This window comes from Plectrocnemia conspersa, unplaced genomic scaffold (assembly GCF_051122295.1).
Source record: "Plectrocnemia conspersa isolate PC_06_02 unplaced genomic scaffold, ASM5112229v1 ptg000004l, whole genome shotgun sequence".
NCBI lineage: Eukaryota > Metazoa > Arthropoda > Insecta > Trichoptera > Polycentropodidae > Plectrocnemia > Plectrocnemia conspersa.
The window spans coordinates 8,021,454-8,036,019 of NW_028277168.1; the positions used below are offsets into that span (position 1 = coordinate 8,021,454).

At 32.4% G+C, this 14,566-nt stretch overlaps 1 protein-coding gene across 1 annotated transcript in view; it reads right to left on the bottom strand.

Annotated features, from left to right (window-relative positions):
- Nucleotides 1-14,566, bottom strand: part of LOC148235806 (uncharacterized) — a 94,365-nt gene that overhangs the window by 1,701 nt on the left and 78,098 nt on the right. The window contains exons 7-13 of the mRNA XM_088185227.1: nucleotides 8,585-8,685; nucleotides 6,635-6,863; nucleotides 5,152-5,312; nucleotides 4,866-5,083; nucleotides 4,637-4,792; nucleotides 2,792-2,973; nucleotides 2,505-2,712 (exon numbers count right to left, since the gene is read on the bottom strand). Of these exons, the coding sequence (XP_088041353.1) occupies nucleotides 2,505-2,712; nucleotides 2,792-2,973; nucleotides 4,637-4,792; nucleotides 4,866-5,083; nucleotides 5,152-5,312; nucleotides 6,635-6,863; nucleotides 8,585-8,685 (1,255 nt within the window). The remainder of the gene's footprint in view (nucleotides 1-2,504; nucleotides 2,713-2,791; nucleotides 2,974-4,636; nucleotides 4,793-4,865; nucleotides 5,084-5,151; nucleotides 5,313-6,634; nucleotides 6,864-8,584; nucleotides 8,686-14,566) is intronic.

The window sequence follows — 14,566 nt, forward strand, 5'->3', positions numbered from 1 at the left end:
TCACTCATTAGGAAGAATAAATTAATACGAGGGAAAGTCAGTAAATAATATACAAATTGAAGTAGCAGCATACATTTTTTAATGAAGCGATTGGAGCTCTTTCCAGTCAAAAAGAGCAAAAAGAAAAAAACAGGGTTTGCAAGATGGTGGCGTCTCTTAATGAGTACCATTATCAAGCACCAAAGGAGATCCACAAATGCCGCCCTTGTATGATGATCATTGCCTGTCAAGTGCAGGTAGGAGGATGTTCCTCCCACTGGAGAAAGCCGGAGATGAGCCTCATCACAAAGTAGTTCTTTCCCCTAATTGCTGTGAAGGTGGAAATAAGATAATATTCTGGTCAGATTTGATCTGTCAGATGACTAGGGCCACCTGAGCTTATCAACTAGTGTAGTCCATAGGAAATATTATGGCGTAAAGTACTTACGAGGTTTATAAGAGGCGAAACAATGTTCGCTCCTTTTATAAAGTGATGTTTCATTTTGTTTTATTCTATATTTTGACAACCGCATGTCCCATACCAAACGAGATTTTTATTTATTTATTGAAAATCTTCCGTTGCAACACGATATGCTTTAACCCAATGCGTTACAATGGGGTAAACATAACAACTACTATGTAAGCAGTGAGAAATCAAACGAAAATCAAGTCTATTTTATTAATTTTAAACTATGCACTATAGATGTCACTATGCACAACCTACTAAATTATTTATTAGCGGATCGGAATTATAGTTAAATAATAGTAACTAATTCTGATCGCCCAAACACGATGAAAATTAAAAAATACCCAGATTCGAACCCAGGTCTTTCAGGCATTAGTCGCCGATTTATACCACTTAAAAATTGTTTTCAAGGAAAAAAATGACTCGTCAATGGAAATTTCGACGAGTCATCCAAATCTATAAATTAGGTTCTGAGAACCCCTTTCCCTCCACCAGATGCCAAGGATAACGGATTCGAGCTATGGTTGGATAGTAACAGTTTTGGAGATAAGCGTGGACCACAAAGAAAGAGTTAACTCTCGGGCCCGTCGCCACGAGGCTTTGCCCTTATGCTTGTCGCTGCCACATAGCTGTTGATGCGATGATTGATGATTTTGTTTTCAGGTACATCTTTTTAGTGAATTTTAGATATGTGGAGCGCGACTAACCACTGCCTCCCGCATATCCGATATCCGCTATCTGTTTCCTTAAATAGATTAGTGATGCTGGAGAGCAAAGCCAAAAGACAACTATATAAATGTCTTAGTGACTACAGAACGAAGCCTGACCCACGGCAAGCTATCTGTAATTGGGTGCAATAGTATTGAAAATGAGAACCAAATTGGTCCGCTACAGAAGATTTTTACTGAGGCGTATAGCGAATTAACAAGCATCCACCATATAGCTTTAACCTTGCTCCTACAGATTTTCATTGGTTTAGGGACATATTATGATGAGGTCGCTGCTTGGTTCTGACAGCAGCCAATAAAATTTTACAATGTCAGTTTTCAGGGGTTTGTTTAAGAGTAAGCGTCGTTACATAGCTGACTTTCTCTCGTATTGCATGAAAAATATTAGTTTAATATTATACTTTATACAATTATACTAATCTAAAATATTCTCTATTTTTAACGTTGAAGTAAATAGAGATATTAAGTAGTTTCGCTCGATGCGACAAGCAAGTTATTTTAACAAATAGTAAGAATTGAATTGTTATATTTATAGCTCTGAAACTTCACAATATTTATACAGCATTAGAAGAAGATTGGTTTGTTTTTATCTGAATTGCTAGCATGCACTTCCGTAACACAATAAACTAATTTTTCTATGATAGAATAATAACAGAGTATCATTACGAAGAATATACATATATAGATAGATGTTTTAAATAGCTTTCATAAGTAATCATTCTTATTATTCTTACATTTTTAACAGTTTATTTATCATGCTTATTTATGCCAGCATATGTAGTATATTCGAAATAAATACAGAATGATACACTTAAAAGTAGCCAGCATGCTTTCGTTCCAAATCCAGTTGTAGATACAAGTCTAATTTGATTTGTACATGAAATAATCTGTATAAATATAGACTACTTTTAAATATATCGATCCTTCGCTTAATCAGAGACGGCTTGAAAGTGTTTCAAGTTATATAGCTACGCTCGAAGTGTGGTATTTCTGTGATTTGCATATTGTAACAACTTTATACGTATTCACTTACAATTGTATATCGCTTATTATAGGTAAAGCATTTCAGTCACACTAGATTTAGTGTAAAATCATAAATTCCAGACTGTAGTGCTCCAGACCGTCTCTGATTTCAATAATACTTCACGCCAACATTTATATGCAAATACCATTGATGCAAATTCAATCATGCAGTATGATATTATATATGTATATTTATATCCTCAGTTATAAACATCTATTATCATTCCTTACACAGTCCTGATTGATAGTTTGAGAGAAGTGGAGATGAATAAAAATTTGGAACGAAAGGCCTTACATGTCATTCCTACCTGGTGCCAACGTCGAGCAGCTACTGGACTCGGCACTTGACCTCCTCCTATCATATCTCTCGCCATCTTGGTGCGAATAATCCACAGATACGCATGTCTCCTCAGATAGGTGTCGCGCGGAGTGATATTCAGATTTTTCATCTGTCTTGCTGGAAAGACTTAATTGCAAACTATTCGTTTGGCTATTGCTACAGTCGCTGTAACGACTCTGCAAATATAACCGCAAAAAATATACGAACGCAAATCATGTAACATAATCATTTTAGCTTTGTCCAAATAACACAAACCTGCGAGCCGAGTATGTAATAAGGGCTCGGAGCCCTCCTCGGACTATTTTGAGGGGAAATGATCCTCGGCGCTGATGGCGGGAGTCCTAACAAAGAATCTAACACGTCTTCGAGCGTAGTAGACCCTGGAGACGGCTTATTTATAGCCAAATTGATAAAGGAGTGCTCCGATTGCAGCCAATCTAGAATTGTTAGTAAATATACACCTATGCGTTAATATGTTAGCAATGGATATGATGACGGATGGCAATGACTGAGGTAGGTGAAGGACAAACTGATCATAGATATCATCGATTGCGCTCGAATAACTGGACACTATTTTCATATTCAATATAAACATTCATATAAATAGATAGTTTAAGTACTAATAAATTTGCAAAATAAAGGTGTAAGCGATAAAATAATAAAAACAAGCAAAATAAACAAACATTTTTTATTTAAAAAAGTTTTTACAATATCTAAAAAATGTGATTACAATAGTATCATATAAAAGTTGTTTTTAATAGAATTAATTTTAATAAATATTCTTTAAATGTTACATCAAAAATTAAACAATAATCTACAAGTTGATTTAAAATTGAAAATGTTCATATTCGAATTTAATAATAATTTACAATCAATACAAAATAAGGCAGAAGCTTAAAATATCGATAAATCAAATAGAGAGCAAATAAAAATAATTAAAAATTATACAATGTGCATACAGATATAAAATATTTTCGTTTTACAACTATCGTTTTAATCACCGTAAAATTACTAAATGCTTCGTAGATTAATATAAGATTAATTAAATCGCTCGTCAAAATCGTTTTAATCACTTGACATGATTGTCGTCAAAAATATTATAAACCTACATAACGGAACAATCAGAACCATTATAATTTATCAGAAAATGTCAAAAGGAAAACATTCTTTACATAAATTATAAGGTGATTATAATTTTTCCTTAGATTATAAATTACAAAGCGAATGAATAGATTTGTATTTAAAGATTTTTTAACGCGACTCTGAGCCAGTCAAAAAATAATTATAAACAAATCTTTAAAGAAAAGACAATTTACAAAATATAGAAATATTTTTAAACGATCATATAAACAACATTAAACAAAGACAATATTCAAACAGAAAATTGGTATTTTTTAATTATTATTAAATAAACTAATCTTCTATTTGACGATATACAAACAATAGTGAAATAAGTGTAACGTTTAATTTACAAATTTAACACTACGCACATAAAATTGCACAAAAAATAAAGCATTACAAATAAATATATGTACATTCAAAATAAGCAGGATACTTATATCCTATGACTGATACAAGTGATCTAAATACATCAACATGAAAGCCTTAACGTTTTACATAAACTAGATCGTTAAACGTTGGAATAATTCTGAACACGCCTAATCATTTTTATCACAAATCTTCGTCCAAACCATCACATTTCACATTTTTTTTATAATAAGAATAGAGAAAATGTTGTGTAAATGCATAAAGTGATAATTGGATTTGATCATACATATACAACAATAATATAAAAAAACATTCATCACATTACCAACGATAAACAGTATTTTAACAATAGTCAGAATTATTCAACTTTTCCACATATCTACAATCAATTGAAGTTTGTATTTTGTACTGATATTAAATATTAAAGACCTTTGGCTTTAAAAGGGTGAATGTATTGTATAACTATGTTTTTGTGTATATTAAAGCCTTAAAGAAACGTCGACTATTGACGCATTGTAGACGTGTGCAAAGATTTACATTGATTGCCATAAAAATAATAAAATGTGTGTGCTCTACGAACGGAGAATTACGTTAACGTCGTGATGTACTCACCGTGTTGGTAAGTGGTGGTGGCTTGGGTTACGTTTCCGTTCGCTGTGGGTCGCGACGAAGGAAGATCCAGCTGAAGCGGCCTTTGCTGTTGATTATGTGGAGGAGACAGTTGAGCTACGACGATTGGCGTTTGAGGCGATTCTAACGGTTTAGTTCCTGATAAACGTATGTATTAACTTACAATCTCTTAAAATCATTTCCATTTATTATATTAAATAATATATCTTACCAACAAACGAGCTTTCGAGCCAGCACAATCTCGGACTGTTTCTAGGACTTGCTGAAACTTCGTCCAAATCTACATTTAGCCTATCTTGATTCAATTTTGGTTCTAATCCGCTAACGTAATGTACGATCGCCGACGTTACTTCTTTTATGCTAGTCTGAATTTCATCAGACACATTCGTAGGCACTGGGGGACTTTGAGGTAATAGCGATACTGCTAACCTATAATTTGATATTATTTAATAAATATTGTTTTTTTTAAGTGCTTTTTTAAATTGTTTTTTTAATACCTTTCGTGAGGTGTGCGCGGCGAGGCTAAACGTTCTTGACTTCTCCAGCCCAAATATGGTGTACGTTGCGGCCGAGGAGCGCGCGGAGGTCTGGCCGGAGACGTTAGTGGAGAAACTGCACCACCTCTGATGCTGCTTCGTGCCGATGAACACGGAGATGTCTGAAAAATTGTAAATATTGTATTGTTTGTGAAGATGCAAATAAATAAGAAAAATTGTAAAGAAAATTATTCATAATGTTGATGACAAATATTGTGAAATTCAGGATTTTCATTTTTCGACAGCTAAACGTCAAAGAAAAGAGACGTGTACGAGGCATGTTATTTAATACAATCGTTGGCAACAAGATGTATTGAGATTAAATCTAGAGTCCATAAGGAAATATTTTTCTAAATTATCTAATAATAATATTATTGCAAAGTGTATTTAACACAATGCCTGACATCAGTTTTTATCTGATTTTTTAAAACGAAAGTCTAGCTCTTCCTAAATTTTTAATTTTTAAAAAAAAAATTCAATAGATGATAAATATGATATAAAAACTAATTTTATTTACTTATCTGTAACATTGCAAATTTGTCATTTTTTTGTTTTAAAAAATTCTGCACTTGAAAAAATTATTGATCTAGAAAGCCATGTCATATATTTAAATATTATGAATTTTAATGAAATAGAAATATTAAAAAAAGCTGAAATTACGTTCCTGATTCTAAACAAGAAATTATTGTGTTATCCCTCAAAGAAAATAAAATAAAAATCTCGAATCTATCCCGAAAATATTTTTTAAAATACATAATTTCAGTGAAATCATATCGAAATACAGTTTCATGGGTAGATATATATTTTTACCAGTGAAAATATAATTTATCTGACGGATGCTAGTAAAAATATATGATTTCAACTTTTCCATATGTAATACATATAATATAATATATACATTTACATACTTATCATAATTTATTTACATGCAATGTATAAATATTACAATGAATGTGAAACTCAAATCTAGTGAAACTTCGTAAAAACTTTTAAAACTTCCATTATGTCAAGTCCAAAATATAAACTAAGCCAACCCATCTCTCAGGGGAAAATAACTAGAAGAAGTAGACGTCGCATATTGCATATTGCTCCATAGTTAGTCTGCACTTTGATATTACACTTTTCGGTTTAGATATGATTCTATTATAAGTCGTAACACTGTTGTAAAAAGTCTTAATAGAATGTTTTCACTGCTGATAAATAGGGATTCCCTTGGATCTGCCCAGAAAAACATCATTTAATGAAATATTATGAATCTTAATGACATGGAAATATTAATAAAGCGACCACTGACTAGCCAACTTTTGCCCCACCCTGTAAAAATATGAAATGACGTCTCTGTAGAATGCCAGAGAATATTCTTGACCCAGACTTTTGGCAGGAAAAAAGAGTAAATGGCGATACATTTTGTATTTTATAGAGAGAATAATTTGATTTGACTCACTTGAGTTGAATTTAATCTGCTCGTAGACCAACGAGTGTATCCTAATTGTTGAGACGGTGGTGTCAACGCTAGCGGCGATCTCTGAAGAGGAGCACCGGTTCCGAGGGATCCTAGAGAAGTTGTTTTGCTTCCGAGTCCTGGAGTTTCCCAACCTCGTGCACCAGTACCGACATCAGAGACACGTTTTTTCAATAAGAAGCCTTCGCGGGGTATTGGAGAGTTTTTATACCTGTAAACACAAATAAAATATAAATAACGTATGAAGTTAGCTGCGAGTGAAATCATAAATATTTTATTAATGGTTTTAAATTTGGCTAAATTTATTTAGGCAATAAATTAAATAGTCAGAATTTAAATCAACTTTGGATCAGAATAAAAATTAAATTTCAGTCAGAATTTTATTAATAGCCTTGTCGTTTTTATTATATTATTCAAGATCAGAATAAATATTGAATGATTAGAATAAAAATATAGGATGCTCATATTTAAAATAATAAATGTTCATAATAAAAACATTTAAAAAAATTAATCACTTAATATTTTTTAATTGAACCGGAATGAAAACGAAATGAAAAAAATAACAGTTTGAAGCCTAGAAATAAAGCAATAGTTTCAAATTGATGAGCTCCATGTATAAAATATGAGATATTTATCTATGAAGATACTTTGTTCAGCATTCAGATTGCTAAATCTGCAAATATATACATATATTTGTGACCCGTAAGAGCATTCTTTGGAATTATGTAAAACAAGAAAAATGATTAAAAGGTTTATATAACATTAAAAATGTATTTTGCAAACGTTTTGAATGATCTTGATGCTTTTCATACGCAGGTAAAGTTCAATATTAAAAAATCAGAGCTTTTTTAAGTTTTGGGGCAAGTACGATTAGCAGATGAGGCCTTAGGGTTGTGAAACGCCTATTTATTAACCCTTTGAGTAATTAGTTAATTTATACATATTTGTTAATTTGTTAGTATACACCAGGAAGTGAGTTATTTTACATATTTTTCCATAATTATTTCTTATTATATTTATATAGATAAAATCAGTGATTCTTAAGTTTTATTGTTTTGATTTGTTTTACTACCTATTATTTGGATCTTGTGGAATTTTTTTTATATCAATTTTGAGGCTCTCAATATTTTTTATAAAATTAATATAAAATATTTTTTGTTTAATTTATTGGTATTATTTTCCATAAAAATTATTTATATTAAATTAAATTTAAAAAAATATTGTATATATATAATGTATTTTATTTATTATTTCTTCAGTTATATATGTATGTATTATAAATATATAATTATCTGGGATACCTCAAAACAGTAAAAGATCAACTACCGTACATGTACGGCGATACTGCTCAAAATATAGCCATATTAACACTTAATTCGCTGGATTCCGATTAAGACGCTTTTGGACAAGTGTTAACATGCTTTTATGAAACTTAATCTTAACAGACACTTTGAATATTTTAGGACACCAAAATGGAATAATTATATTTTAGATAGTATATTATTCTAACAGATGTCGTTATTATAATTCTTTCCATACAAAATTAAATAATTAAAAAATAATCAGTGATTCGAGTTTTTGTTAAAAAATTGCTTTACGAATATCTTTATATATTATCCTAAATCACACCATAATAAATTCTCATTTAGAATTGATGCTGACAAATTCTAGAATAGTCTCACATGTAGTGTTCGTATTCTGAAGTCTCATTTTATGAGTAATATATGGCATTTTACAAAAGCCAACAAAGATTTTTTCCTTTTGTGTAGATTGAATATTTATGACCGAAAAGTGAATGCCCACACTAATTTTATTAATTATCAGTAGCGTAGTTTTAGTAATATGTAATTTTTTCGATCGGTCGCAAATAAGTGGTAAATAATCCGAATAGATTTAATAATGTATTATGTATTAAGAATGTTTAATAATTACCAATCGGGCAAGTTGAGTTTCTGAAGAGATCGTTGAACGCGCAGTTGATGTTCCGACAGTACTCTATCGGACGAGTTCTTCTGTAGATCGTTTTCGGGGGGCTGTAAGCAAACAAATAGCATTCGTTAGATACATTACTATAAGCGTCATCTTAATATAAAACTATTCGGTCTAAAGCTAAATTGTACCTCACACAAATAATCGAGCGATACATTATTTTTTTCAAGAGAATCTTTATAATCGACTTCGAAAGTCGTTTTTATCAGATCGGCCGAGCGAGACTCGCGTATTAGATCCGGCTCGAGTAATTCGTCAAACGATTCGTTAGTTTTGATGGCATCGATTATCAAATCGGGCTCGTTCAAATTATCGAAGGACGATTTGTTTTCGAATCCCATGGCGTCGCTATTTTCGACGCGAGATACGCCTTCCAAAAAGCTATCGTAATCTTCGAGAGACGGATACGATTCCAAGATGCTTTTCAAATTGACAATCTCTTCCTTGATTTCGTCGTATTCTGTTTTCGCTTTCTTTCGGTCGACGTCGACGAAAGATTGTTTCAACGTATAACCGACGATCACGGGCGGTTCGGTCGGAACGGGGCTTGCGACTTGTTCAATTTCGTCCGAAATCGACTGCCAACGCATATGGCGTTCGTGCAGTTCTTTGATGTAGCTGGCAAATACAGATTTTTTGGGATCGATACTTTTTTCGATATCGTCGACGGGCAGCTCTATTTCCACGACGTCGTCGTAGTCGTTAGACGGCGGCGGAACGCTTTCGGCGAGACTGTGCCAGAAGCTTTGGACATCTTTGAACGGAATTGACTTTTCTATGATGTTGGAGCTTTTATCGGCGTCGGCGTCGGCGTCGTCGTCGTCTAAACCGCATTCGATAGTTTCTAGATTATTATTCGAGTCGCAATTTATATCTAAGCGCTCGATCACAGTGGAGAGGTCTTCGCTGAGCGAAGAATTCGACTCGAGGATCGAAGGCGGCAACAGTCTCTGAACGGCCAACGCTTCCTCTTTATCTTCTTCTATGTATAACGGAATAGACGCGTTCATATCGCTTATTATCTGAAAGAGGTCGCGATAAAGAGGCGAATTTCTGTCTTCGTCGTCCAATTCTTTGGATTCCGGTGTGGAATTATCGAACGACAGGTCGTCGAAGGACGACGGCAAACTGTTGGGAACGTAATTCGGTAACTCGTTCAGCTCTTCGTCTTCGGCGTACGAGTCGATCGAAGAAAATTCGCTGTCGATCATGGAGTAAATCTCGATCAAGGACGGCAGCTCCCGTTCCTGACGGCAGATCGCGCGTTGTTTCAGAACTTTCTCGAAGTGATTGAGCGAATACGGAGACTCGTTCAGGTCGAGGGTGCTCATGGCGGGCATCATGAAGCAGCTGGCCGCGTATCCGGGAAGACCGTCGTCCAGATCGATGGCGTAAGGCTCCCAGTCATCTTTCAGCTGAGTCCAATGCGCGTTGGTCGCCAGAAATTCTTCGTCCATGGTCGGCGTTTTCCAGCGGAAAGGATTAGATGCCACCAGAGCGGTAGCTACCGAAGAACTGATCGCTCGAATCGTCCATCTCAACCCTCTAATCATGTTCGATCACAGGTGTCATGGAGGGGGTGGGGGTGATAAGGATTGCAACTTTCACTTTCTATTTCGTTCAACGACTACCCTTGACGCGGACTTGACATTTCAATCGGTAAATCCCATTTTTTTTTTTTTATAAACTTAAGAACTTAAATAACGTCCAGTGAATTTTAGATATATTATAGATAACCGTCATTTTGATTGAATTAAACTCATTTATCGCTTAAAAACTTAATAGTTGTATTCTCATTTATAAAACATTATTATCGCTGAATATAAAGAGTAGCGATGCGAAGAAAAATAATCTTACCTACTAATATACAATGAATACAATTTAAATTGTATGACAATTAAGATTCTATAACGGAACTTTTACAGATTAAAATTGGTGGATAGTAAAATAAAAACGGCAATGTAATTTTAGAATAGAACATTGATTCAATCCAAAATCGCGAAGAGACGAATCAAAAACAAAATGAGTAAAATATAAGATTTTAAATGAAAAATAGAAAACAAACCAACAATGTAGAAATACGGCAGTCAAAGCATTAAGAATAGCTAAAAAAATTGTATGAAAAGTCGATAGCTGAATAAGAAACATTTAATAGAAAATTTGAAAATTTTTAATTAGTATTTTTATAAGAAATTAATTAAATCTACGGTAGATATTGCTCCATTTCAACAATATTATATATGCTTATATTAGATAGGACGATGTTGCAAAAATTAATATATTTGCTTAGTGTATAAATAATAAGCTATATTAGCTAAATCAATTAGTAAAATAATAAATAAAAAAATAAACAGAAATTGAGTTTTGTATGTAGTAACATATCTTAAAATCCTGCTTATTAGCCTATTTAGTTTCGAAAAATAAATTTATCAATATTATTTAAATATAATTACACATTTTACGTGGTTTCTAAGCACATTAAATCATACTCAAACCGTTTAAATCATACCACATAATAATTAATACAGATGTTTGTTATTTATACACTCGCTGGTCTTGAAAGTTCAATTTTAACTTATTCGTCCGTGCAGTGATAAATTTTTGTATATTTTTTCAGAATATGTATAATTGTTTGCAGCAAAAAAAAACGTTACGTTCTAATCCATATATGTATTTATATTATAAGGTGACCAGACGTCCTCTGCAAAACTATGTCCTACTTTGTCCTCTTCGAGCAAAAATGACCGAGGTGACTTTTATTTTAGTATCCGGAGCGCTGAATATCCGAACAAAAATGTCTAAGATGACCTTATTTTTTAGCGTCTTTTGATATTTTCAAAATCTTGTCACCACTTATTATTTTCGTCCAGCAAAGTTTTTAATTTAGAAAAAATGTATTATTTTTACTACGAAATGCTATTTTATTTTTGATTGAGACATTAAATTTGTGCTCAGCTTTCATACAGTGTAAAATATTAAAGACATTTTAATTAATTAAACAACTATTTAATCATAAAAACTTCATTTGGGCGAGCAGAGCGGCGCTAAAATTTATTGGAAAGATAATTAACTTATGAACTGCAATCTCCTTGAGAAAGTGTGGCGCTGGATTTTAATCGACAATGTAGCACAATTTTTTAAACTGAATGTTTTTTTATATTAAATTTCTAGTTTATATTTTTTACTACTGAACTGTTATCGGAGACCATTTTTTAAATATTATTTTGAGTTCTTAAAGTTTTCTTAAGAATTATTTTTCGGTACAAGTAAAGGTTAATACATTAATTTTAAATTAAACATAACTGATGTAAATCAAAAGAAATATTTTAAAAATGCCTCCATATAATAAAAAAAAATTTTATGTAAGAAAAAAAACTTTAAATGTGCGAATAGCATCCATGCTCATTGCATAGGGTCTAATGCTTCCTCCACACTCTCTGGAAGTAGGCCATGGTTGGGCAAGGACGAAAAATTTAATGTGTTAATTCGGGGCTACTTCGGTCGAGCTCAGGTCTGCCCGCTCTAATGTTTCGGCGACCTCGACCGTATTCGGTAGACCTTTGGTTCGGTAACTTCCAGAGAGTGTAGAGGAAGCATAAGATTCGTTAATTTTAAATATAAATATATAACAAAAACAAAGTAATGATAATTTATAAAATATATATTGCTTTTATATCTGCATTAGACATTTTAGAAATAGCTAATAGCCGCTTAAAAATATTTAGATACATGCATGTTTGGGCATAGGGCTGCCGAGAGAAAAATCGAGCCCCGGTGCTTATTGTTGCTGCCCGTTTCCCATTTACTGACTTTTAAAATATAATATTTAAAGACAGTACGCAAACACGTTTTCTTATACAAGCGAAAATAAAAACCAAAATATGTTAATAAAACCATTTCATAAATTGTTCACTGGGACCCATAGAGAATTCTAGAAAGTCATAAGCTAATAGATAAAGGAACGGAGATCCGGTACTCGGAAACTCAAACTAAATCTATCGATCGATCGCCCAAATTTCGAATAATTCTTTTGTAATTTTTCCATTTTATTAAAAATGATCCGGACTCTAGTTATTTACATCGCCGGCCCCTCCCCCCCTCATCAGCTTTGTTTGGAAAAATGTTAAAGAAATAAACAAAAACAAACATTAGAAGACAAGCGAATGACATTTGTAAAATATCATTCATTAATAACAGACATCTGCATATTACATTAAAACGAACGATGAAGTTAGAATGCTATTTTTATTTTCACGTGGGCGAATGGAGCATAATAATAATTTAAGCAATTCATAGAGACGTTTGTCGAAGATTGTATTAAATTTTAACGTATAAGTTAAATTAACAAAAAAAACTCATTGCGCGACCAACTAATATTAAAATATTTGCAATATGATTTCTCGACACGTGACCTACTTAATAAAATTTAATTAGTAAAATATCGGAATTTTGCGCACTTTTCAGGAGCAGTTTATAAATAAAATATTAATATTTTTTTATGCTGCGTGGGAAATTAAATTAACATTTATTATAATATATATGCATATATAAATTATAATAATTGCATTAAAAAATACTCATCATAATTTATAATATAGTTTTTCCTATCTAAATGTATACAATGAGCTACTAAATTAAAAAAAAATAACATGGACGACATTCACTGTGTTACGACTGCATATCGCGTGTTTAAAAACGCAATTAATTGTCTAGGCAGATACCCATACACGTACGATAAATGCAATAATTAAATTATGTACTAACGTTTGAGGGGTCTGAAGAGGACAGTAAAGAGCAGGGTCCCAAGATGCCGACGCCTTCCCAGCAAGTCATCTTTTCATCGCAAAATCTCCGTTTGCTCCATATCAACTAGCATCTTCATATTATATACCGAACGTCATTTTTGTTCTGACCACTTAGCGATTCATCACAATTAACACGGCGCTAACACGACCTATACACGTTTTGAAACGCTTCTAATTTGTATAAACAATACACATGCACATGCGACGATACCTATTCACTTGAATTATCTTATTTGTGTCACAAAACACTTCCGTATATGTACCATACATATATAAATATTAAATTTTAATAAATTCTATTGTTTATTTTTATATTTAAAGGATGTATGTATTATTACAAAAGTGCATCGATAACAGAATTTACGAATTTACTCGTAACTTTTCTTGGTATCCATTAAAATAATTTACCGCGAGATAAAATCTATTACAGGAATTACTTAATGTTTAATTTAACAACGATTAGAAAGTGAGTTTTTAAAGTTTGTGTATTTAATATATCGAATACCTATGTATTCGATATGAGTCGAATTTGACGCAAAAAGCTTCGACATGCGGAATGTGTAATGTGAAATAACAGAGAGAAGTCGTAAACCTTATAATAGCTCCCAGGGGGGAAACCATCAAATGCGGTGGCAAAGGAGACCGAGAAAGATATTACGTTTGCAAAATCCGAACGATCGTAAAATACGAACCGTGTATATATTTTATCAATATAAATTATAAAATGGTGGTTCGTATAGTATTTCACATGCAAGGAAACGCGATTTTTATGTTTTAATATGCTGATTTCAAAAGCATATTCGACAAAGATAAAAAAATGGGCGTTTCATTTACCTCCAGTGTTTTATAATATAATATAACAACATTGATATGTAATTACATACAGAGGAACGTTCGATTTTTTAAAATAATTTACAGTTTTTTTATCGTTGCATTGTATCACCTTTCAATTCAAAGGGTTAACGCTAACATAATTTCTGGTTCAAGGTTTTCTCGGACGAAATTCAATACCTTTTCAACCACCTGACCCCAGTCAATTAACCTGTCGCGTGTTTGCTACTTTCCCACACACTATATTTGGTAATAACTTGTAAATAAAAACATAAACAAACACTTCGAT